The sequence below is a fragment of the Asterias amurensis genome, chromosome 10 (genome assembly GCF_032118995.1).
Source record: "Asterias amurensis chromosome 10, ASM3211899v1".
In the NCBI taxonomy this organism is placed as follows: domain Eukaryota; kingdom Metazoa; phylum Echinodermata; class Asteroidea; order Forcipulatida; family Asteriidae; genus Asterias; species Asterias amurensis.
This window is the reverse complement of record NC_092657.1, coordinates 2,438,573-2,465,277: the sequence shown is the minus strand read 5'-3', so window position 1 is coordinate 2,465,277 and position 26,705 is coordinate 2,438,573. Positions and strand designations below refer to the sequence as shown.

At 39.6% G+C, this 26,705-nt stretch overlaps 1 protein-coding gene across 1 annotated transcript in view; it reads right to left on the bottom strand.

The window, feature by feature from the left end:
• Positions 1-994: 994 nt before the first annotated feature.
• The window catches only part of LOC139942870 (uncharacterized), a 37,901-nt gene continuing 12,190 nt past the window's right edge, over positions 995-26,705 (bottom strand). The window contains exons 2-21 of the mRNA XM_071939672.1: positions 23,374-23,515; positions 22,498-22,754; positions 21,695-21,964; positions 21,308-21,401; positions 20,485-20,804; positions 19,876-20,005; positions 19,235-19,399; positions 18,291-18,546; positions 17,905-18,014; positions 17,112-17,202; positions 16,671-16,855; positions 16,298-16,423; positions 11,048-15,401; positions 9,809-10,205; positions 8,532-8,663; positions 7,647-7,801; positions 7,108-7,287; positions 6,461-6,652; positions 5,922-6,089; positions 995-5,151 (exon numbers count right to left, since the gene is read on the bottom strand). Of these exons, the coding sequence (XP_071795773.1) occupies positions 4,944-5,151; positions 5,922-6,089; positions 6,461-6,652; positions 7,108-7,287; positions 7,647-7,801; positions 8,532-8,663; positions 9,809-10,205; positions 11,048-15,401; positions 16,298-16,423; positions 16,671-16,855; positions 17,112-17,202; positions 17,905-18,014; positions 18,291-18,546; positions 19,235-19,399; positions 19,876-20,005; positions 20,485-20,804; positions 21,308-21,401; positions 21,695-21,964; positions 22,498-22,754; positions 23,374-23,404 (7,821 nt within the window). The 5' untranslated portion in view covers positions 23,405-23,515 and the 3' untranslated portion in view covers positions 995-4,943. The remainder of the gene's footprint in view (positions 5,152-5,921; positions 6,090-6,460; positions 6,653-7,107; positions 7,288-7,646; positions 7,802-8,531; positions 8,664-9,808; positions 10,206-11,047; positions 15,402-16,297; positions 16,424-16,670; positions 16,856-17,111; positions 17,203-17,904; positions 18,015-18,290; positions 18,547-19,234; positions 19,400-19,875; positions 20,006-20,484; positions 20,805-21,307; positions 21,402-21,694; positions 21,965-22,497; positions 22,755-23,373; positions 23,516-26,705) is intronic.

Sequence of the window (26,705 nt, the reverse complement as noted above, 5' to 3'; positions counted from 1 at the left end):
ACTTCTAGCTAGAAGTCTTTTATTATTTTAGTGAGAAGTTACCTCTTTCTCAAAAACTACATTACTTCAGTGGGAGTCGTTTCCCACAATTTTTTTATACTATCAACAGCTCTCCAATGTTCGTTACCAAGTCAGTTTTGAAGTTAATATTTGTTTTGAGTAATTACCAAATGTGTACCTTCCATTTAAAGCCATAATCGGTTTTGGTAAACAGTATTGTCCAAGTCCCACACTTCGTGTATCACAACTTATACAAAAAATAACAAACCTGTGAAAAATGTAGGCTAAATCGGTCATCGGAGTCGGGAGAAAATAACGGGAAAACCCACTCTTGTTTCCGCACGTTTCGCCGTGTCATGATATGTGTTTAAAATAAATCCGTAATTCTCGCTATCGAGAATTGATATTGTTTTAATGTTTTCTCAAAAAGTAAAGCATTTCATGGAGTAATAATTATTTCAAGAGAAGTCTTTCACCATTACCTTCTGTAAACCCTGTAAATTATTTGTAAATCTGTGATTTTTTCCCCGATTTTTTCTTTTGTACCGAAAGTGTATAATGGCTTTAATTAGAACTCCCTATACAGGATACAAATATCAGCTCGTTGGCTGTTTTAAATTAAAGCCCCAATTCGAAATCTGAACTTCGGGGATTAAAAGATACCAGAGATTTTTTTAAAATTTTTATTTATGTTATTTTTGATTTGATAATTTGAATGCTGTTCAAAATATTTGTCCATTACAATCAAACAATTGTTGTGTATGTTACATTGATTCTCTTGTAAACAAATTAATATTGAAATGCACACCACTAGCGCTTAAAAGAGGGAGCCCCCCCCCCCTCCCCCAAAGAAGAAGAGCAAACAATCCAACTTTTATTCAAATTACCAATATCGTGCCTAAACTGACATCAGCATAATAACAATAGCATAACTTAAGCAATAAATTGGTGGAATAAGAAACAGGCAAGTAAACATAAACTCTTCTTGTCACATTATTACAGCTTTATTAAATATTCTTCACCGCAAAATATCAACATTTTTCACTTAATCTTTCACAAACTTTGCCTGGGCGTAGTAAGACAAACAAACAACAACAAAGAAACAAATAACATGATTTTCTGAAAGTAAATAATGTACACACCTTGATAAAATAATTGTAAAAACTACTTTGTTATTGCTATTTGCTGAGGAAAAGACAGCAATTTTTATCAATACAAATATTGCTTATTAATTTGTACAACATAGAAGACACTTTTTTTAAATACAGATACAATTCTTAATATACAAATAATAGTGCATTTTTTTCATTAAAATCAACCAAGTAAAAACTTGAAGACATTGATTTTGCAATGAAGGCATGCTGTAGAAAAAAAACCAGGAGAAACAACTGTCTAAGACAACACGCACATAAATATACATTTCCAAAGGAACAAAATATTTCCAAAGGGAACACATATATATATATTTCTGGATCCTTCCCTTAATCCCTTTCCCCTCTCTTTTTCTATAAATGGATATGTATTTGTTTGTACTTGTTTTATGCCTCTGAAGAAGGTCCGGTTTGGATCGAAAGCTAAGGCCACCTACCCTATTCATTATATATTTCAAAAGAAACATCTTTCCAAAAGGAACTAATAGTTCAAAATAAAATATGTACTTCATTGATTGTGCAATGAAGGCCTTTTGTGTAATAAAGACAGGAGAATGTCAGAATACTGTGGAATACTACAACAATAACATACATTTCCAAAAGAAATATATACTTCCAAAAGAAATATCATTTCCGAAAGAAACATATTATTAACAAAGAACCATATATTTCCAAAAGCAACACCATTTCCAAAAGAAACTTGTCCTAGAGACCTATTTTTAACAAATAGAAACAGGATCTTTGCCTACAAAAACACCAACACAAAAGCAACACTTTCAAGAGACATTTGTGTGTACCAATTACTGTTTTTAAACAGCTGAAACAAGTAATATATTATTAGAAGACCAAAACAGAAATAATAAATTAATCTTATAATTCAATATATAGTACAATATATATACAGCCCATCCTATATACACTTAAAAGAAATAATTGTATAATGCCAATACCAACCGAAACTTATACAAATACCATGACTATAATATCTAAAGTTAGAGCAGGGGCCAATTTCATAGAGCTGCTAAGCACAAAAGTTTGCTTAGCGTGAAACTTCTTCCTTGATAAAAACAGGATTACCTACCATTATTTCCAAGTGATTTTCAGGATAACAGCTGAGTATCGGTACTGAGCAATATGCAACAAATTAAAATTTGGTTGGTAATCCTGTTTTTATCAAGGAAGAAACTTCATGCTTAAAGCAAATTTGTGTGCTTAGCAGCTCTATGAAATTGGGCCTTGATCAGCTCATTAAAATAATTTTTGGGCCCAATTTTATGCCACTGCTTACAACAAAATTAGGATCCAAATCCATGGATCTGCATGGATCTGCTAAATTTGTGCACTTGCGATCACCATTCTAAGCTAACTGTGCAATCCTAGAGATGTATTATAAGTTATCACACAAGCGCGAGTGGAATACGGAAAAATATAGCACTTCTGCGTCCCATATCCAACGAGGCCGAAGTATTAACTTCAAGCAAACTTGGCGCGTGACATAGAACACACAAGACGCATGGTAGTGATATTAGCCGTGCAATATATGTTTTTTATCACCACTCCATTCTGAGAATCTGATTGGAGGATTAGCGCGTACTTGAAGATAATAAACAATATAATCCCTGCTACCCCTTGTAACATGCTTTAAGTAAGCTGGAGTCTGAAGATCTTTAAAATATTTGTTAGAAATGGGAAACGGAGGTAAAATACATGACTAAAACAAAAGTGCTGAGAGAAAAAATGCTTAAAATAAAAATAAATAACAAGCTTTTTGGAAATTTCAAACAAAGAAGGACAAAGAAAGTGGAAAGTTAGGATATAAATATATTATACTGCATGTTATAACCCTCATTTTAATGTCTTTGCAAAATGAATATTATATATGGATACAATAATTGGTATTTTGCAATGACTCAATGTTTGGTTGTGAATTTATTATTTCTTAAAGGAACACGTTGCCTTGGATCGGACGAGTTGGTCTATAACTGAGCGTTTATAACTGTTTTTTATAAAATCCAATATGGTTGGAAAGACGTTTTAAAAGTAGAAAACAATTATCCACACAAGTTTGCCTCGAAATTGCGTGGTTTTCCTTTTACTGCGCGAACTAACACGGTCGGCCATTTATGGAGTCAACAATTTGCCCTTTCTACCCATATGCATTTTGTAAAAAACAGTTACAAACGCTTTTCAAAGACCAACTCGTCCGATCCAACGCAACGTGTTCCTTTAAAGTGTTAGATTGAAAGGCAATCTAATCGATTGAAACAGTGACAACTGCAGATAATTTTGTCACTAGCTTAATTTTGCAGAAATTACCAATCTTCCATTATTTGCATTAACATTAAATATGGTAATCTATAAGGCACTCTGATTAATTAGCTACTGTGATGATCAGTATAGTAACTAAATAATTTATTCATTTATTTGCTTATTCATTTATTTGCAATCATGATACTGAGCACATTGAAAACCATCAAATATAAACCAACTATCTTTATTGCTGAAAAAATGTTTACATTTTCAAACATGATGGACGAAGAAATTGTTTTATTCTGGATGGAATTTGTCTTATTTTATTTCTTCAAAAAATTGTAAGGCAGAAATTTATTTTGCATAAATTACACACTTTGGATCATAATTTAGAAAAGAAATACAAAAGAAATACAAAACTTGCAAAAACTGGCACTTGCAACTATCAAACGAAATAGCCATTACTTTGAATTAAACTTCACAGCCAACGCGCATCTTATTTAAAAAAGAAAATGCAGCAAAAAATATATATCCAACAATTATTTTGTGTATAAAAAACTTGAGGCATGATATGAAAATTGATACAAAATATATCTTTGGTGTTTAAGCCCCTAATACTACTCGTAGAAGGCAAGATTATTACTCAAACACTTGTATCAGATATTCCGTAATAGATATCTCGTTAAAAAACCATCCCATACACCTACCACCGCCACCACCCACCCTTAACACCACTTTTAAACCTTTCAAATGATCTCACATCTGATTTGCCAACAATCATGAACTTCAAAGATGGTGCAATCCTTAAAAGTATTTTCCAAGAGAAGTTTTGTATCTTAAGTAGGTCACAACAATTTAAGAAACGGTTTGTTGCCTCCCAATTTCTTTCCTGTTTGTAAGTCTCAAAGATGGCCTCATTGCAAGGTTTTTCTCAGGGACGATGGTCTTTCTTTGAGGTCTCAAATTAAACAGAAATTACCTTGCATTTTGTATCATGATTTCTTCTGGTAGTGAGGCCAAGGACTCTCAGAAAAGCTGTAGCCTCGTCCTTCACAACTCGGCTTCTCAGCTGCAAGTTATTATTAAATAATCATGTCAGAGAGGATTGTCTTGTCTCAAGAAAGTTACCGGTCATGAAGAGTGATCTCGCCTCTGCCTCTTCATCTCCCGGTCTCTTTTGTTGTCCTCTGAAGCAGGATGCTCCTTGAATGTGATGTTTGCATCCTCGAGGGTCGAGGAGGATTTTCTTGTCTGAAGAAAGTTACCTTTCATGAGAAGTGATCTCGTCTCTGCCGTTTCATCTCCCGGTCTCTTTTGTCGTCCTCTGAAGCGGGATGCTCCTTGAATGTGATGTTTGCATCCTCAAGGGTCGAGGAGGATTTTTTTGACTGAAGAAAGTTGCCATTCATGACAAGTGATCTCGTCTCCGCCATTTCATCTCCCGGTCTCTTTTGTCGTCCTCTGAAGCGGGATGCTCCTTGAATGTGATGTTTGCATCCTCAAGGGTCGAGGAGGATTTTCTTGTCTGAAGAAAGTTACCATTCATGAGAAGTGATCTCGTCTCTGCCGTTTCATCTCCCGGTCTCTTTTGTCGTCCTCTGAAGCGGGATGCTCCTTGAATGTGATGTTTGCATCCTCAAGGGTCGAGGATGAGATTCTTGTCTCAAATCTGTCTCGTCCTCGCTCTCGCCTCTTCCTTATAAAGCTGTGGGTCAGAAGCTGAGTCGCTGTTGGTCTCTCATTCTGATCCCTGGAATCAAATTTATCGAACGGAATATTAAATTTGGAGGCATTGCATGTTGAGGTGTCAGTGGATATTTGGTTTGCAGTAACACCTATGTGTGGCGTGTCCTGGCCAAGCGGATAAGTGCACCCGACTCAATCTCTGGTGTTTCTGCGTCAGCAGATTTGGGTTTTAGTCCCAGTCGTAACCATTGTGTCCTTAAATATTATTGCTCCTTTCTTGCACCCGGAACAAAGAAATTGACAACATAGGGAAACCACCCGTTAGAGGGCTAGATAGCTCAGTTGGTAGAGCACCGGCACGTTAATCCAGTCCTTGGTTCAAATCCCGCTCTAGTAAATTTTCTCAGTTCAACCCTTAATCTTGTTTTCTTCTAAAACTTTGTTTTTCCCTCCTTCTTTCTTCAGATTTTAAGTTCTCAGGTTTAAGTTCCACTCTGGTCAACTTTTCTTTCTACACCCCAAAACAAATTAATTTGATGATTACCTTGTTAGGCAGGCATTGACAAACTCTCTAGAACACCTACACAATAATCTGGTCCTTGATCCAAATCCCGCTCTAGTTAAGTTGAGCACCGCCACATTAACCCAGTGCTTGACAAAAATCCTGCCTTATGTAATGGGATGAAATTGCAGCTCCCCCCCCTTTTTTTCCCAACCCTAAATCTTGTTTTCTTCAAAAACTTTGTTTTTCCCTCATTCTTTCTTCGGACTTAAAGTTGCTTTGTGCACCCAAAAATTAATTTTGTGCAAAAAATTAATTACTTTGATGCTTACCTTGTTAGGCAGGCATTGACAAACTCTCTTGCCTGGCGAGAGAACTTTTCAGGCAGCTGTGGTATAGGACCTGAGCCTGACCCGATGGCAAAGATGGCCGACATTGGTTGCATCTCAGACCACGGTGGCTTTCTCAAAGCCATCTCAAAGACGGTGCATCCAATGCTCCTGAAAGGGGTATAACAAAAAGACGTCTTAAAACATAAAACAAACCTCCCACTGAGGCATAGTCAGTACTTTTTTACTTTTAAGTTTTGCATTTTATACAGATATTGTTCTACTGATTGCTTCGTCCTTTGAGGGCTTTTGATTGCCTTGCCTTCCACCTCTGGGACCCTGGTTCGAATCCCACCGGGGGCACTATTAAGATTGGGTTTTTAGTCCCTACTTGACTACGTAGGTTTTCCCTGGAATAATTCTCTAGGGTTATCTTCCCACATCTAAAAATGAAATTTCTTCATCATCTTCTCATTCTTGTTCGGCTCTAATTCAAGTGTTGAGAATATTTATTCAGATCTAGATCTGATAGGCCTACTCACCACATGTCTGATTTCTTGCCGTGACCGGTCTCCATTATAACTTCGGGTGCCATCCAGTACGGTGTTCCCCTCATTGACTTCAGAAGGTTCTGACTCTGGCTGATGTTGATACAGAGCCGTTTAGCGCAGCCAAAGTCAATCAACTTGATTACCCCGTTGGACATCAACATGATGTTGGCACCTTTGATGTCCCTGTAAAAAAATACAATAAGAATGGCAGTTAAAAGCTGCCTTGCCCTCATACAGGTACAACATGTTTAATGAATAGAGGGAATATTTTTGCATCCTGAAAGTTTTTATATCATTGAGTGTTGTTCCTTGAAAGGAGCTGTTCAAATATTCCATCAAGATCATAATGAATTTGTGCTTACATTTTACACGATAAAAGTTGTTCTTCACTTTGTGGAGTGCTTCGGAATAGGTAACTAGAATGATGGCGCTCAACAAATACCTGATTGGTTTGATTGATTGACTGATTGATTGATTGATTGATAATAATATTAATAATTAATACTGGCTTGTTATATAGTGCTCAAGACACTTCAACATGCAGTAATTTCCTGCAAGGCATGTTCGGTGCAATTGATTGATTTTGATTGATTGAGTTTGATTGATTGACTAATTGATTGATTGAAGATGGCATTTACCTGTGAATGACGTCTTTTGAATGAAGATACTCAGTTCCTTGTAGAATCTGTTTTGTGTAACGGCAGAATACTGGTTCTTCCAGGGCCCCAAAGCGGGCCAGAAGGGATGCGATGGAACCACCAGGGATAAACTGCATGAAGATGTTGACTGTGCTACCCTCGAGGGAAACGCCCAAGAACCTGAGATATCAAGATATAAATAATATAAATAATATTCTTTCACTGGCTTTACGTCCTATCCAAAGGACAAGCCAATAATAGTCAAGTGTCCTGCTTAAGGGCACAAGTGTCACGATCGGGACTCCAACCCACACCCTGGTGATCAGAAATCCCAGAGCTTGAATCCAGTTGACCGCTCGGCCAGGACGCGCCAAGCCATTATGATTTTGTTTACTCTTGACCTGGAATTTCACAAAGGCCATGTCCCCCATTGCCCTGATCTTGGCCCATAGACTTTAAAATTTTACAATGGAAGTGCCCTTTGCAAAATGAAAATGGCCTTGCCCTCGCTAAGATGATAGTCCAGGCCCGCTACTCACCCGACAATATTCCTATGTCTTAGAGTCTTAAGAAGCTCAACCTCTTCCTGGAGTTTCTCATATTGTTGTCTTGACTTGTGCTTATTGTCTTTGTCGCTTAGTTGCACCTGCTTAACGGCAATGAGCTGGCCAGTGTTGGTGAGACCACAGTAAACCTACAACAAATACAAGGATAAGAGTCAGAAAATCTGAAACTGAGAATCTAGATCTTAGTAGCTACATTGAAATGATAGAAAATGTCCCTTTTGATCACCCCTGGAGCTATAGATTCCAAGGCGCTTTTGGCAACAATATCCCCAGATTTACCCCAACTCAATTAGAGATTATCGTTACATGCACATGGAGTTACTGCAAACTTTACGTATTTCCACCAAGCAAAGTTTTAAATCCAATTTAAATATTCCCAGTGCTAAAAGATTTGATCCTAAAAAAGTGCCTAACTTATTTAATTTGCAGCACCTTAAAGCCAGTGGACACTTTCGGTAAACAGTGTTGTCCAAGGCCCACACTTTTTGTATCACAACTTAATGTAACAAACCTGTGAAAATTTAGGCTCAATCGGTCATCAGGGTTGGGAGAAAATAACGGGAAAACCCACCCTTGTTTCCGCACGTTTCGCCGTGTCATGACATGTGTTTACTATAAATCCGTAATTCTCGTTGTCGAGAATTGATAATTGTTTTAATGTTTTCTCAAAAAGTAAAGCATTTCATGGAATAATATTTAAAGAGAAGTCTTTTACCATTACCTTCTGTAGGTTATTTGTAAATCTGTGAACTTTTTTTTTTTTCTGTTCCGAAAGTGTATAATGGCTTTAAATACCTGGTAGACTTTAACTCCTTTTCTATACTTTTGAAAAATTCAAATCAAAAACAAATTTCTCACCACTCCAAACGCTCCTCTTCCTAATATGTTGCCCTTCTTCCAGTGAAGCAGTTCCCCCTCGGACTCTGAGAAGTTTGTACTTGAGCTCTGACTACGCTCACTGCTAAGACCACTTGAGTGAGTGTTATGCAACTATAATGAAAACAAAAGAAACAGTATAAAGCTTATATAGAATTTGACGCATTGCATGGTGAGGTATCAATATATATATTTGGTTTGCGGTAACACCATGTGTGTATCTACTTGCCAGGTAGAGTTTGTTCTTAGAGAATTGTCTTGCTTAATTGTTCGGGTGTTCGGGACACTTCTCAGTTCTGAAAAGAACTGTCCTGCTTACTAAGTATTACCTGGGCGGATGGTATAGAAAATAGGCTGGGACTACTACTTTAGCTTATAGGATCGTGATTAACTGTACTACTGCGGAATCAGTTTTTAAATTGGTCTCAACATTTCGACTAGCTTGCTCCAGTCATCTTCAGGAGACGATGTTTAAAAAAAATTGAAAATAAATATCACAAGTTTACTGTTTTGGCATTTCGGTTGGCTCAGTGGCTATCTAAGACCACTTGAGCATAAAGTGTTGTGCAACTGAAAGTATTTATGAAGAAGAAAAAAACAAACGATAATAATTTTCTGGAAAATAACTATCGTAAGTATATGATTTGGGCATTTGGGTTGGCTCCGTGGCTTCTTAAGAACAATTGAGTGAGTATTGTGCAACTATAGAAAAATATTTAAATATTTAAAGTATAAACTTTTTTGAAAATAAATATCCCAAGTAAACTCTTTGGGCATTTGGGTTGGCTCAGTGGCTTGTTAAGATCTCTTGAGTTACTGTAGTGTACAACTGAAAGTATTTATAAAGCAGAAATACGAACTTGTAATTTTTTTGAAAATAAATATCACAAAATATACTCTTTGGGCATTTGACTCAATGGCTACTTAAGAACACTTGAGTGAGTGTTGTGCACAACAATTTGTTTGTTATATCATATATATATATAATTTAGTATCGAGTAGGTATACAATAAATTGAACAAAAATGTTTTGAGAAGAGTCTTGAAGAATCTTGAAATTGTGGTAGCTTGTAATGTGAAGAGGGAAATTGAGGTCCAGTAAACTGAAACTACATTCACCATATGTTTTGGTGGCAATTTTCTGGATAACAAGGGAGTCTTTTTGTTTGATGAACGGAGGATTCTTGAAAGCCCCAGCCACGCCACAATGAAGTGATGAATGATGGAGTGATAAACATATGGACAAAATATAAATCTTACCTCATTGGTATCGGACATAAAAGTCCTGAAGGCTGAGAAAGGTCTTGAAGACGCTTCGCTGAACTCTGACCCAGCGAGACTTTGATTCAACCAATCCGAAGATTCAGGCTCAACGGAATCAAGATCACCCTCCCTCGACGACGGACGATTCAGCGACGGGAACTCAAAATGGCCGTCACCAGTTTGCGATAGTAGCGTGTTGAACTCTTGAATGGTGCTCATGGAGACACTTTTAACGTGTTCCGTAAGAATCTGCTCTTTGTCTCGTACGGCTTCGTCAACATCCTCGTCATCCTCCTCAAGGTCAATCTGATCATTAAGAAAGACTTCTGAACCATCTGAGATGTTACTTTCTTTGCGCTGAGATGTAGAAGCAGGTGGAAGCTGCGATTCTTGTCTGAAATTTCAACAGGGTATGAGAATAAGATAAGTCAGATAAATACAGTCTTTTTGTGTTTGTTTTGATGTAAAGGCCGAAATTACTTTACCATTGGGGTTAATATTAGTAATTGGTTGAGTGATGGATTGATTGATTGATTGATTTATAACCAATTTAAATAAATTGTTTCAAACACCATCAATGAAGATCCATGGCAACAGAACTCTAATATCACTTGGATTTCGTAATAGGTCTATTTTAACTGGAGGATTTCTTTCCTTATGTCTTGCCTTTTTAAATATGTTTGTTCATTGGTGTTTGTGCTTTTTTTTTTACGCCCTGCTTTTTTATAGTCTTTGTAATTGTGTATTTCTTTCTGTGTACTGATGTTTTTTTACCAACTGTAACCACTGTGCATTAAGCCATTCGCGTGTTAGATTTTAATAATGTCTGGTACTATGACGTGGTTGATCACAAGTCATCACTTAAGTTTGAATTCCTCAGACTATCGAGACAGTTGCTATGTCACATCATTCAGGCAAGCTTTTGCATAGTTATGTAAGAGACAGTGAACACCCATACACGATTCTGATTGGATGTGTATGGCACAATGGGTACAAGGGTCTGCTCATCTGGAGGTTGCTATACAAAAGCTTACCCCGCACCATTTGACATAGCAACTGTCTCTATAGTCTGAGGAATTCAATTGTAATCAAGCATTACAAGACATTATTCAAATCTAACAAGCAAATGGCTTATTAGCGCTTTTAACAAAAGCGACACAAAGGGCTTATTTAGCCTTCGGGCTGCAATATGGTGTGAATAAACCAATAATAATAATAACAACAATAATCACTTACCTACTCTCATCGCCAAGACGGTTCTTATTCAGAACCTCCGGCATGGAGAACCCTCTCCTCCTTGTCGGTGAATCTTTAGACGATGATGGCGGACTGAAATCTTTATCCGGCAGCCTACTCTTCAACGGAGACACCATGTCTTCGACCTTATTGCACTGTTCTCTCCACTTTGGTCTCAAGATCTTACTGTGGTCCTCCTCATCGAGAGCTGCATCCTGACACTCCTTCCAAGAACTCTTAACTTTGACAACCTTCCTGGCATCGGCTGCGCTCTCTTCATCAGCGTTTTTCTTTTTCTCGGCTACTTTAGTCGGCGGCTCACTGTGTCTTCTCTTGATGCTCCCTCGGGGGACCCTGGTAAGCTCCGAGATGATTACATTTGCTCTGGAAGGTCGAGGTGGCTTGTGAGAGATTTTATCTGCTGTTGGGTCTTTCTCCTCTGTACTTTGGTTCTCGATTCCCTCCCCTTGGTTGAGTTCTGAAGGTACAGATCCTTTCACAACTTTCTCCTGATGGTTAGACAAGTCACCTGTATCAGCGTTTGTTTCTGCATTCTCAATTGTTTCATGATCACGTATCCTGAAGACTTTAAGAAACTCTGGATTTGTTTCGTATGAGGATACATCTTCCCCTCCATAACTAACATCACTTCTCTCTGTCTGACTGCCTGATGCTCCCGAGGTGATAATTCTTGGGGTAGCGCTTTCAACTTTCTCATCATCAGTGATTTTTGCAAGAGGGATGTCTTGCTGACCTGGTTCTTCTGGCTGAGGAATAGTCTTTTCAGATAATACTTGTTCAGGTTCAGATTGATGAGGAATAGTCTTTTCAGATAATACTTGTTCAGGTTCAGATTGATTTGGGGAAGCTGCTTGAATGGCAGAGGTGATCTGCTGTTCACGACTGGAAGACGGCTCTCTACGAGGATCAACTGTTCCATCGTCTAACCTTTCTACATTCTCTCTCTCAAAATTGAATTTCTTCTTCATGTTCGCCCGGTTCAGGTCGTTCTCAGAGGAGCAGTCACTCTTCAGAGAGTCGCCAAACTGTTTGATCGCACCCATTGTGTCGGGGATAAAGTGAGGTGTATCAACTTCTAATGGACTCATGATATTAGCAATGTCTTTGATCACGTTGGGGCTCAACGGATGAAGCCTGCATAGTTCATTCAGCATAAGGGTGTTGTGAGGGCTAAGCATCGCACCCTTGTTGACAGCAGGCATGGCATCTGACTCTGACGACGAGTCTGATGAACTGTCGAAAGCAGAGCGGTCATGAATGATGATATCGGATGTTTCGTTTTTCTCCGTCTGGATGTGCCAACCCTGCCCTGTAATGAATGCTTTTGTGGTTGAGTCAGACTCGCTGAGGAGGTGTAACTTGCCCTGTTTTGAGGAGGTCTTGGCTTTTGCCTTCCCACCTGTCTTGGTCTTGGCTTTCTTCTGCAGACTGATTGCATCTGTATCTTGCTTCTTCTTCGGACGAGTTTTACCTCCACTTCCGAGCTTCCCTACTTTCCCGCCACTACCCGGTCGCCCATTCTTCCCTCTACCTTTCTGGGAGCTCTGCCCGATGATGGCGATCTTCCTAAGACTTCCTTTGAGTGCTGGTTTTCTAGGAGCCTCTTTACTGCTGACAATCCGCTTCCGGGATTTGGAATGCGTACTAGGTCTGTCGTAAGTGGGCAAGCTACTTGTAGAGGTGACCTGGTTTCTTGGCTTCCACGGAATTATATCCATAATATCTGTGATGACTGGCGTGTGTTCTACAATAACTCTTGGATCTCGAGGAGTTTCAAACGAGGAATCACTGCGTGGAGAAACCTCTGGTGATTTGAACTTGTGAAAGTGAAAGTTGGTAGCCTTTGGTTTCGGGAGATGGGGACTTTTAGGGCTTAGTGAATCTTTCATCTCTTCTGACACTTCATTCACAACAGTTTCTCTATCATTTACGGACTGTTCCTTTGAAAGCACCTCTGATGGTTTCTTGTTTTGTTCCTTGGATTTCAAATCTGAGACAGATTTGCCGACGGCCTTGATGGCAGACTTAGATTGTCCTTTCCCGGGATCTTTGGATTGCTTTCTTGGCGGCGGTTTCCCAGCTGGGACATTCCTACTCGGAGGTACTTTCTTTGCAATCGCTTTCTTCTCATCACTAACAGTAATTTCCTTAAATTGTAGTTTCACTGCATCTTCAGACAAAGACAATTTAACTCCCTCTTCGTTTTCACCTTTCTCTTCATCGGAGACGAACACAACCTCCTCATAAACCTCCTCAACGCTCTCAGCACAGTCAGATTTTACACTACCTTCCGATTGAAGTTCTGCCGTTTTTGAATTTCCTTTGATATCTTTCTCTCTCAGGAGATGTTTAGCTACTTTGGTATCAGTTATTGCTGATTTCTTAATGATATCTGGTATAAAGCTCTTCCTTTTCGCTTTCCCAGGACCAACCGCTGGAGATTTTGTAACAGGTTTTACCTTTTTCGAATCTTCTTGGGTCTGTTTACTTTGAGCTCTTTCGTTACTGACGTTTATTTTTTCAATCAGCTCCTCCAGCTCTAACCCAACCCCTTCGTCCGACGAAACAGTCCATCTTGTGTTTGGAGATAGCTTAATGCCATGATTAACATTTCTTATTTCAGTCTTGATCAAGTTATTTCCCGACCCAAAACTTTTCGAGAGGGAAGGTTCTCCCTTGGAGGCCTGAATCCTCGGCGAGGCTTTCTCTGCTGACCCTGCCGGCGATTTAGAACCCTGATTATATCCAGGCCTCGGACTGACCTTGGGCATCTCGCCGGACGCAGAGAGCAAGTCCATTTTAAAGTCAGGGGTCTCCGCTTTGACGATCGCCTTCTCTACTAATGCCTCCGATTTACCCTGTTTCGTTAGTTCTGAGGTTTTCGACGACCTTTGCGTCGAATCTCCCTTTGAGGTATATATTTTACTGTCTTTCTTCACAGCTTCGACAGATTTTCTAGTGACACGGAATTCAGCGCCTGATTTATCATTTACAGATTTGTAATCCGTTTTCTTGGTGGTAGAACTTTTACCACTCAGTCTCCCAAAAAGTAATTTCGATTCTTGACTTCCAGATCTCTCTCCACTCGATCTTTCATTCTCAGAGCTACTCTGGGAATTGCTCTGACTGTTGTTCACAGAGTCTCCTTTAAGAGTCGTTGGCTTGTCTTCTCGGCTTGTTTGTCTTGATGGACTTTTGCTGTTTTCAGAGTTTACTGAAGGTTTCGTATTTGAGTTCAATCGGACTGAGTTAGATCCTTGTATACGTTTGGTATCCGTAGCATCCTGATGACCTGGGGTCTTGCCACCAACTTGTTGTTTTACAAGCACATTAGAATCAACATCCTTTTCCTGTTTGACTTTACTTGCAAATTTTGTAACTTTTTCATCAGCTGGTGTTTCCTGTTTCATTCCATTATCAGCCTTTTCTGGTTTAGTACCCTGTTTCACAGAGCTGCTATGCAACAGTTGCAGCTTTTCCCGAGTGTTCTTTGCCTCAACATCCTTTTGCAAGGCAACGATGTTCTCATCCAACCTCGCCGTTTCAAGACTAACTTGTCTCTCAAGAACACTTCCAGATGAACTACCTGAGCTTTTTGGATTTGTTCTTGGTGTCTTATTATCTGAACTGAGTACAGAATTTTGTGAGGTAGTCTTTCGCCTGTCCTTCTCTACTGTTTGCTGTTTACCTTCAGATGTTTGCGGTTGTTGCTTAACCAGGGGAACGTGTCTGCTATTAGTGTTTGGTTCAACTGAAGTTACAGCAGTGTGTAGAGTAATTTGAGTTGTTGCACTTGTGGGTAGTGTCTTTGCTCTGCTTTCCTTTCTGTTTTCCGCAGACTTTGTGTCTTCTCTGATCGTCGTCGCCGACGGCGTCATCTTCACACCGAGACGATTCTTAACAGGGTTTTTTACAAGATGCATCTCACTGTCGAAACGCAACAGCGGACTCGGAGTGGAGAACGTACTCGCTGACGACGAGGAGATGCTTGTTGAACCTTGACCTGAGTCTGTCGATACCTCTTTCTGCTGACTAATGCGTGTCGTTTCAATGCGGAATGTCTTCAGAGGATCCAAGATGGATTTTGTCCTGCTTAGCATGAGCTGTCCATTGGGATTACACTCTCCTTTGATGTCTAGATTGTACATACTCCTCTGAAGAAGCTGCTCGTTGTTTGGTTGCTCGTCTTCGTCCTCAAATTCAAAGATCGTTTCTTGGACGTTTTCAGAGTGGTGGGAGGGAGAAGGTGGAAGGACGTGACGAGATGTTGGGTTGAAGAGATGGACGGTGTCTGGCATGGGGCTTGGGGTGCTTAGACGGAGATGCATTTGTTCTGTTGTGATGTTTGAGAAAAGAGAAGAAAATGAAATCAATTTTTACAGAAGTTTAGAAATTTTCAGTTAGAATTCTGTGATTTTAATTCATCTGAAGTGACCATACTGGTTAGAAATCAGTTAAAGTATCAGTTTACGCGAAATTGACGGAGAAGAGAGAAGAAAATTAAGCCAATTTTTACAGAAGTTTAGACATTTTTTTGAATTCTGTGATTTTATTTAAACTGAAGTGACCATACTGGTTAGAAATCAATTAAAGTATCAGTTTAACGCGAAATTGACAGCAATGCATTTGTTCTGTTGTTGAGTAAGAGAAAAAAGATGCAATTAGTTTGAAAGTAATTGTGTAAGTTTGAATTAGAATCCTGGGAAATTATTTCATCCGAGGTGACCTTAATGGTTAGAAATCAATTAAAGCATATCAGTTAGCAAAATAAATTGTGTAATTTTAGTAAGCACCCTGCAAGACTGTATGCTTAAAAGCTGCTAAGAAAAAAATTCTGCTCAGCAAATTTCTTGGCTAAGCAAGAAATGATCGGGGTACCAGATGCAACAATGGTAACTGTACAACTGGCTGATAACATATTTTTGTTATTCAAAAGTTTTTTGTGCTAAGCAAGTTTTTGTGCTCACAGGGTTTATTAAATTGGGCCCTTGTTGGTTTTAAATCAAGAAAAGTGTGTATTCTGACAAGAAATACTGGCAAGTTAGTCATATTATTGTGCCCTTTGCTCTGTTGACCTTTCGCTATGGTTGATTTAATTGATATATACAAATGTAGATAAGGTCATACTTTGGTAGCAACCTCAAAAAGAAGTTGTGTAAATTTTATCTGAAAGCCTACTTGTTATAAAGACACTTAATCTTGAGTGGAGGGCAACCTGACTATTCATACCTAGATTTAACGGATGTATCTGCATGTTTGATCTCACTGGAGCTCTTTTAGGAGGCGAGTTACCAGACTCTTCATCTACGCTTGTATTACTGCTTAAGTTGCTCAATGATCTCTGGAACTTACGACCTGAAAATGAAAAGAAAAGAAAAAAATCATGGTGATTTTCATTTTCATTCCACAAAGCTCCTTTCAAATTTTTTTAAAATCAATTTAGCAGCTGCACCACCATTCAAAACCATTTGGGGAACCAACTGTCTGCACAGCTATCATACCATTCAATACCATTCACTTGAATGGTTTCAAATGGTGTATCAACTTGTTACAAAAAGGCACCGATTGTAGGAGGGATAAAGGATAAGCAGATACGACTTACCTTTTTTAATGTAGTCAATGCACGCCCCAGTGAGATCAAGCACACTGGGATTTGACCCCCTCCTTCCCGCTGATAGTCTCCTCTCTGCAGTTGGTGGTGTGGGGTTGATTGAGGCATCCACTTTTTCATGACTTCGCCGTCTCTCCAAAAATGGGTTGAGCGGGCCGGTTACCAACCTCTGAAATCTGAAAGTGGAGATAAGAAAATGTGTCACCTTTGCCTGCGCTATAAGAAAAAGAGGACGCTAATGTAATGCACATGTCACAGGGCATCAGGAATAGGACACTAGACGGCGCAATTGTGTGTAAATTCTTAGCCATTTGCCTGTCGACATATGGAACAATGCAAATGTAGTATTCGCTCTACAGGTAAGTAGACATGGTAGAGTGATGTTGATTCGTTAAGTATACATGTGTAGATATCTAAGATTGATGATCCTACCTCATGTCTTGAAAATTCTCGTCAAGATCCAGTCCAACGACAGTCACAGGCAGCTGAGAGAAATCAGACGTTGCCTTGGAAACAGGATCAGCTGGAAGAGAAGGGACATTTTTAAATCAATGATTGATAATTTCTGAGGGTTTGTGTCCATTAGTTTTGTGGAAAGTCAGTAGTTTAGTCAGGTATGATGGACCACTGTAATTCAGACATCAGTACACGACTAGCATGATCTTAATTTTGGTAGTCTAGTTGGTAAGACACTGCTCTAGAAATGCAAGGGTCAGGGGTTTGAATACCACCCGAGTAATATGCCTGTGAGATGTTTTCACAGGACTGAGTATACAGTGCTGACACACATCGGTGTATGGGTAAAAACCAAAATTAATAGCATGATCTTGTATTAAAATATGTACACAAAAGAAAAAACCTGCAGGGTCTCACGGAAACTATCTGTTACACTTCAAGTGTCTTTGGCCGAGCTTGGGATGTGCTCTTGTCTTTAGTCCTTTTCCAACTCATTTTGATACAGGTCCAAAAAATTTGCGCTTCAAGTTCGGCAGTCTTGTGGATTTGTCTGGTCCAGACTTCTATTGTTGTTCTTTTCCAGTACCTTGAGGCAGATTCTTTTTGCTATTGTTTTTGCGCTTTATAAATTTCTCTTTTTAATTAGTATTATTACTATTATTTGCTCCCAAGATTCAAGCCCTGTTTAAGTTTATGATCATAAATTGTGAATCTTGCACACGTATAAAAAAACCTTCATGGTTTCACAGCTAATGGCTTTGACACTTACAGTGTCTTTGGCCGAGCTTGGCATGTGTTCTCGTCTTCTGTTGTCTCAACTGGGCGTCACCCTCACTCCCTGGTATTGTGTTCGTCCGTGGCCGCCCTCCAAATAATGACCTGGAAACAAAATTATAACATTGAAGTCAAATCTTTGCTTCACTTCAAATTATTTACATGTTATCCAGTAAGCTTCCCTAGTGGTTAGTTATTTGACATTTGAAATAAAAAAGTTGCATCCCCTCAACTCTTTCATGTGCCGCCAACAGGTCGCTAGCGATCGGTTTAAATCTCTTAAGTTGTAAAATGAATCGGACACACAGTTTTAAGAACGGGAATAAGGATTTTTGAGAAAAGATAAACCAGGACGAAGATGAAGTCATCAGAACAACAAACCTGGAAGCAGGTTTCTTGTGTTTCTCAGGAGAGTTTCCCGGCGCCGGTCCGGAAGAATACTCCAAGACTCTTGGCGTCTTAGGAGGAACAGGGAGTTTCACAGAAGACGGAGTCCCACACCTCGAGGAGGCACGGGGAAGACCGAGTTTCCGTGGCAACGAGCTCGGAGTGAATCGACCGCTGTCTATGTCACGTAACATCTGCTCCTCCGCTAGTACTGCTTTGTGAGCTTCTGTCATCTTACGAATTATACGTTCTGAAAATAAAGAGGGAATTTCAATAGATGACGTAAACAATTTGAGATGCATCCAAGAAGTGTAAAGTGAAAATGCTTCCATGTTTGCTGGAGTCAACATATGACAAATAACCATCTGTGTGGCAATGAACCAAACCTATCCATTTAAAAACAACAGTTGTCCGAGACTCGCAGGGCACTCTTACAGAAACATCATCTATTAATATGTCTCTCAACTGGTCAGAACCAAAACATTGAGGGAGGAGAAGGGGAAGGCAGCATCTGAGCTATAAAATGTATTTTATAGAGACATCAGGGTGCTTCCAGCTGACCTTCCCAACTCAATCTCAACATGAACATGACTCCGACCTCGGTCGACAAGAGCGAGAGAATTAGGGACATGTTGTTCATTCTAAAACACGCAAGGGATCGAAAGGGGAAAACAGAAGCTCAGCTATACACATGTTTTTTACAGGGACACCGTGGTGCTTCCAGCTGATCTATCTAGCTAATCTATCCAACTTACTGAGGGATGTGCGTTGTATTTTGTGCTGTTTTTGTATCTGCCTGTTGTTACGTTTTTATATTTGGTGTTTTTATTTTTTTTTACTCGTGTGAGCAATGCAATTTCTTCTTTTGGAGATTAATAAAGTTTCCTTGTGTCTTATTACGACTAGAATGGGCAAATCTTGAGAGAGAGATTACTTACTTTCCGGTGTGGCGTTGATGGACGACCCAGGTCTCGGAGTAACCCCCATGGAATCACTGGTACTCCTGTCATCACCAGTTCCCCGACTCTCTGCCATACGGGAGGGGGGTTTGACTGGAGTTAGCACCATATCACGTTTAGCTTGAGTAGCCTCTGTCCACGCTTCTGTATACAGAAAAAAAAATGTTTTTATCATACTCGTTATCACTAAAGCCCTTTTCACACCATATCTCTTATCCCCATGGAATCCAGCCCTGGGGCTAAGCCCCGGGACTTTTGTTACCTTACAGCTCCAAAGGGTTCTGGTTGCATGTTTCAAGAATATTCAACGGTTTAACCGCTTACCCCTACTCCAGAGCAGGGGTGGCTATTCCCCTGGGTTTGCCCAATTGCCGGAGCAGACCAGCGGTAAAGCGATCATAGTGGGTACCTCTGAGGGCAGAGTTGGTTCTTGTAATAACAACAGCTTAGTACGCTACATACTTGGCAGCACAAGCTTTATACTCCCCAAGGAGCTGAGATTTTTTAAGGAATGAAATATATGATCCGGTGCAGCAATGATAATTTTTTGAAATTGGTTTAAATAAGAGTCAAATTATAATAATTAAGACTTCACTAGCTTGAAGAGAAGAGTAACATACCTCTTAGAGCATGTTTAAGTTTCTTCGTTTTGGCCACATCAACGGGAGTGTTCCCGCTGTCATCGACTAAAGTAACATCAGCTCCTCGATCAAGCAGTTTGGTGGCTGCTTGTAGTTGACCCGAGTAAGCCTAAAAAAAGGAAACAACAGCAAAATTATATTAGTTCATATAAAGTAAGAAACATTTCTCTCATAATGATGTCATCAGATGTTTGGATGTTCACGAAGTTTGCACCAGAAGGTTAAAAAACACAATGGCAATGTACACTGTTTAAATGTGATGTGTTCTTCCACACTCACAAAATTGTGGACTACTGAATCTATGTAATGTACCAGATGTGGTATAGAACTTTCCATTTTTATTACACAAACTGCCTTGGTAGTCTGTTGATAGTTTGTTTGGCATCTGAAAGAACACAAATTTGTGCAACAAGTGTATTTTGTTGTTGTCATTATTCTCTTGCAAGTTCAATGACTAACTGAGCCAAATTTTTCACAGATTTGTGATTCTATGCATATGTTAGAAAAACCTAGTGAGATTACTGGTCTTGACAACTACCAAAGGTGTCCAATGTCTTTAAGGAAGAATCCTGGCGTTGCTAAACTTACTGAAACATGAAGCGGCGTTGATCCAGCATACCCTCTAGCATTCACATCAACTCCATTCTCAAGTAACGCTATCAAAATCTCAACCTGTCCGCTCTGAGACGCGGAGTGGATAGGCGCCAAGGATCTTCTATCCCTCATCTCCATGCCGACGGGCTTGCTCATCAGGATCACCGCAATCTCCTCCGAGATCTTAGACTTGGAGGAGGCGGCAAAGTGGAGAGGGGTCCTTCCTTCGGAGTCGGGAGTGGTTAGGTCGGCTCGATGGTGGAGGAGCTCTCGGACCACGGCTTCTGGACTGTAGTTCTCTAGTACTGTGCCGACTGATAGGAAAACAAAGGAAATTGCAAACACATTTGTAGGTGTTTAATCTTAAACCTTCAATCTCAATTTGTGTCTCAATCCAAGGAGTTCACAACTCGAATGACGGGAAAACCAAAGGAATTGTAATAAATCTACCTTGACATTTGTCCCTGCTACATCTACATGTCTCCCAGTGCGTTGGGAATGGTTCCAAGTGCTCCAACCACCAAACCTCCAACCAAATCTTACGTAGTTTCCAGGCCAGGTCTTGGTACTTTTGGATCTTTTCAACCTCTTTCAAAAGCTACCCTTACATAATCACCAGGCACAGCTATGTCAATGATGGGGCACATCTTCTTTGTCTTATCTAAGACTACAAAATCCGGACGTCTTTGTTCAATAACATGATCATTCTGAAGTCCCCCAAGACCTTGCTCAAGCTCTACAACTTTCTCCCAAACATGGTTGTCCCATTTTGCACCATTTATCATTGGTATTATTGTTAATATGTTCATGTACTCACTCTTTTCGAAGAGGTCCACATCCCTGGTGACAAGGAGCAGCGGAGTGAAGCCGTCAGCGTTACGACAGTTAATGTCTAGCACCTTACTCTCATTCTGAAACCCAAAAAGTTATCCAATTATTAAGATGTCCAGCCCTGTCTGTGTGCTTCATTTTTTTTCTACCAGAGCGTTTCAATGGCACCAAGGATTGGGTTTTCAGTCCCTACTTGACTGTGTGAGTTTTCCTGGAACATTTCTCTGGGGTTTTCCTCCAACATCTAAAACTGACTTTTTTTTCATTGTCTCCTCTCTTCTCGTTTGGCTCTTACATGTATAAGTAAGAGCATTTAGAAAATGTATAAAAAAGAACTTAAACAAAAAACCACCAAGTTCTAATTGATACGTACCAATAATCGTTGCACGACCTCAATATTCCCCTGCCAAGCAGCTTGCAGCAGGTGGCGTGGTGTGCAGCCGTTGCGCTCAACGGACTGCAGCAGGGCGGTCTGGACACCTGGCTTGGCCACATCCAGAGCAGTCTCGTTGTCATAGTTACGTATTGTTATATCAGCACCATATTTGAGAAGAAGTTGGACTATCTTAAGGTGACCGTTCTTGGCGGCCCACAAGATGGGAGTGTTGCCGGTTCGCTTCTCTTTAACATCAATGTTTACAATCTGCAATACACAAGGAAAGCGATTAACAGGCTAATTAATAAAATTTAAGTAAATAATGTACATTCGGTTTGTTGTGTATACTCTACTTTGCTATGTAAATTTTGTTCTGTGGGAACAACGTCTTGCTTGTTACTCTATGGAGTAGATTTCAGAATTCTGAAAACAACTTAGTACTGAAAAGAACTGTCCTTTTTATCAACTACTACCTGGGTGGAAGGTACATGCAGGAAATCAGCCGGGACAAATACTTTCGCTTAGCGGATTTTTTGTTATTAACTTCTCTGCCACGGAGTGAGTTCTTTTGGTCTATACATTTCAACTACCTTGCTCTAGATATCATCAAGAGACTGAAGAGTGTGAGGCATAATGGGATCAACACCTAAATTGGTGGAGCACCGGTATGTTAAAGTGGCCGTCGCAGGTTCAAATCCTGTTTAAATCCTGTTCAAATCCTGTTCAATTTATATTCTTTTCAATTATCAATAAACCAACCAATCAAAATTATCAGTCAATCAAATAAAATTTAAACCAACCTCGTGACTCCTCCTGCGTAAGAAATTCTCCACCCGTGCGTAATCGCCGTCTCGCGCCGCCGCCAGAAACAGGTTCTCAACATCTTGTGCATGGCCGGGGTTGAAGATTTGCATAGCAAAGTCGTGGTACGTCTTAAGGAGCCGCTTGTTCCGATGGGAACCGGTGGAGCTGGCACTGCTCACTGTGCTACAGCTGTCAGTGGAACCAGCTGAAAGACGACCGCTGATGGGAGCGGAAGAAGGAGTCCTCACACGGGCTACGAGAGAAATAAAATTAATATTAATAATAAGAATGGTCCTACGCGGTGAGATTGTCGAGTTGCAGCTGTGCTCTTGCCAGGTCACTGCTCTTGTGCGAACTGCTGGTTGCCCGACTTCCACTAAGTCTACACCCCATCAAGAGCGAAGTTTAAGGCCTGATAACTACAATTTATGTAATTCGGTTTGCAGTAACACCATAATCTACTTTCTTGTAATGATTTTGTTCTTTCACTTAGTGGATGAGGGTACTTCTTGTTATTAACTTCAATAACTTTACTGCCGCAGAGTGAGTTCGTAATCCAGTGAAAAGTAGTTTTTAAAATATAGCCCTTTATCTACAGGCGCTTTAAAGCGCTTATTAATATTTATTTTCGAAATGATTTTTGGGGTTGAACAAAGTTTCTCTTGTGGTTTATATTAATAATTATTTCCAGACATGTTATTGAAGATTTGAAAGAGTTTACAAGGTGCCATGAGGTGCATTTAGCAGCCACTGCCAGAAACGCCATATTATACCTACATATGTAAATTGCACTTTACAGATTTTAGACTTCACAAAAGACTAGGGTTGGAACCTCAGTCCAATAACTCTTGTTTACATTAAAAAGTACTTACAGGAATTTGTCCTGAGCAGGTCAGCAGACATGGTGACTTGCACCCTCTGTGTTTACATCAGGAGAGTCTTGGACGGAGTGTCGTGATGGACGGATGGTTGTTGCCATTGTTGATATCAGACGGCCTTAACTTTCTGGAAGACCTGTCAGTAAAGAAATGAAATTTGAGTCAAGATCACAGGAAATGTTTTTATTTCTCATTAGTTGAACTACCAATCAAGGATTCCAAGTGTAGATCTTTTATGATGACTTGCCAGTAAACAATTGCAATTTTAACTGAGACCACGTAAATTTTGTTTGTTCCACCTATCAAGTAATGAGGATCTGTGCGCGGTTATCATGGGCTATGATAATGCAACAAAAATGCTCAGTACGGGTACAATATGTACAGTATGAATTCCTCGTTTCTAGTGGTACCACAGAACTTTTGTCCAACAATTCGAGAGAATCACATTGAAATGTAATGTAATAAATAGGGACAAAGTTTCCATAATCAGGGAGATTTTTTCAAATTTGTTCCTCAGAAAATGGAAAGACTGGTTTATTTCCAGGGAACCTTTCCACAGAACCAGGGAGAGTCGAGTTGACCATCAAGTGATACATTGCCTCCCCCTCCCCCTTCCGAATTTCATAATCATAAAATTGTGACAAAATAAGTTAATGAATACCAGACCATGGTATTGAGCGTAAACATAGGGCATTGTCTAATGCAAACAGTTCACGCACAGCTTGCGAATATCACATCACCCAACAATCTCATTCTGACCACTTCAACCTTTTTTTCCTCCGGCATTCTTCCACCCTTTGCTCAACTGAGCAAGGAAACTCTATAATTGTACAGTTGTACCACCAAAGTCATAAATTAGCTCCAAAACAAACAATAACTCCATCATTTATATGGTTTATTTATAAAAAATAAAAAAAAATCATGGCTAAGATCATTCAAGGGTAATGTCTGATCTATTTTATTCCGAAAGCGCCATGACTGTAATGTTTGATCTTTTTAATGTACTCAAAAAGTGTCATCAACTGAAGGCGTACAACACAAAATAATGTACATCTTGAGATAAGAGCAATCACTCAAGAAATGTCATAGGTTAGACTTAAGGATGAATACCAAGGCAACACAAATCAGCAAAGTACAATTTGATTGATGAGAAATACTTTTTTTGTATATTTTTACAGAATTTAGAAAAAACTAAAAAAGCTGTCTATTTTTTTCAAAATGCAAACAAAAGAGTGGGCAAATGAAATATTTGTTACAAAATATCAAACTGCCATGAGCATTAAGACAGAAGGCAACGGTAATCGGCATCAAACATCCAGCACACAGCTTGCTCCTATCCCATGATCATGAAAACCATCTCCTTCCGACCTCTCCATCTTTTGTCCTTACTCAACTCATCCCACTCCGCTTCACTGAGCAAGCAGAGCCAAGCATCCTTCACGATTTATATCACCCACTACGAGAGGCAAGGCTTTCTGGTCTAAGTGGTATGGGATACGGACACGTGGCTAGCACAGTGCTAGACTGTAACGAGGTTGGGATTTCCTTTGTTCGGGGAAGACGCGACAGTGGTAGTGGATACTGGTTTCGTTAACAGAGTATGCACTTAATTTGCATTTTAATACGTCGTCGGTATACTGGCTAACAAACAATTCCTACATTACTATACTACAATTAATGGATAAATAAATTAAAGCATTAGGCAGGCATGAATGCTTTGTTTTTGAAAGGGTAAGGGCATCAAGGCATTTTCTATTCGATGTTAAAGGGGCACCCTATGAGGAAATTGTGAATTTATACCATGGAGCATTTCAAGGGCACCAAGGCAATGGCAAGGGGCAACGGAGGCAATCGCCTCCGTTGCCTCCGTGAAGTATCAGGCCTGCAAGGATATGACCAGGGGGCATGAAAGCAATTGCTTTGTTGCCTCTGTGAAATATGTATCAGGCCTGAAATAAGTAACAAATTAAAGTGTACATTCTGTTAACCCGAAAGTGAAACCTGAAATATTTCGCATTTTCACTTCCAGTTTACAAAAATGTATTGTACCACACGAAAACCAACAATATAAACCATAGAAAGTTTGTATATTTTTTTTTTTTTTTATTTATTTTTTTTTTAAAGGCCCGATGTTTTGACCCTAGCAGAGTATTTTGTTTAGCCTTTGAGGAAGACTCTGCTAGGGTAGGGTCAAAATGTCAGGCCATTAAAATAACTACTTTTTGCATTCATATCATAGATTTGTTCTTTTGCAACAGCTGCATTGCAATTCCATTTTCTAAAAAAATAAATAATAATACACACTGTTCAATGTACATCCTCCACCTGGGTGTTGAGTTAATTCTCCTCTATGGGCCGCTGTGCAGTATCAGTGTATACAACTGCAACACGCATCAATCCCCACAGAGAAGAATTTTGTTTGAAATAATAACAGTCCGCAGAGCGAGGAATTTGCCTACAGCCCAGTGTTTGTCCATAGAATTAAAGGGATTAGAAAATGCATTAGAAAACACCAACACAAATCATTGTATGTACATTATTATAATGTCAATCCACACAGTTCTTTAAGGGCACTGGACACTATTGGTATTACTCAAAATAATTTTTCAACTTTGACTACCAATTGAGCCCAAATTTTCACAGATTTGTTATTTTGAGCATAATGTTGGGATACATCAAGTGAGAAGACTGGTCTTTGACAATTACCAAAGGTGTCCAGTGTCAACTAAACATAGCAATCTTGCAGACCTGTACTGTACACTCATGTATTAAATCTCTTTTGTAGGAGTAATGGCTCTGAAAAGAGGCGGTGTGGTCTCGACGTTTCAGACAGTACACTCTGCTCGTCTTCAGGTGAACGAGCAGTGTATATTCCTCGAAACCTCGAGACAACACAAACAAAATTTACAACATGCAAAGCTACAAACACATCTTATATTTACCATTAATATACGCTACCAGTATCAAGATGAAAAGAAGAACTCATGAATGCATTCATACAAAACAATGTAAACAATGTACAATGACCCAAGCATAAACTGTGTACACTTGGCACTTGGTCCTCTCTCTATGGTACAATACAGACCGTCTATCAGTGCTCAGAGCAATACAACGCAAACTCTACATCTACATGGTAATTTACTGACTGAAATGTACACAGTGCATTCTCCACGTGGTACGAATTTACAAAACATTCCCGATCAGCATACACTGTATGATGTACTCAAATACAAAAACAGCATACAGTTTCACTGTGTGAGAGATATAAATTACGCGCCATTTGGTGGGGGTCGTTAACTTGGCTCAATTATGCACACACATAATTA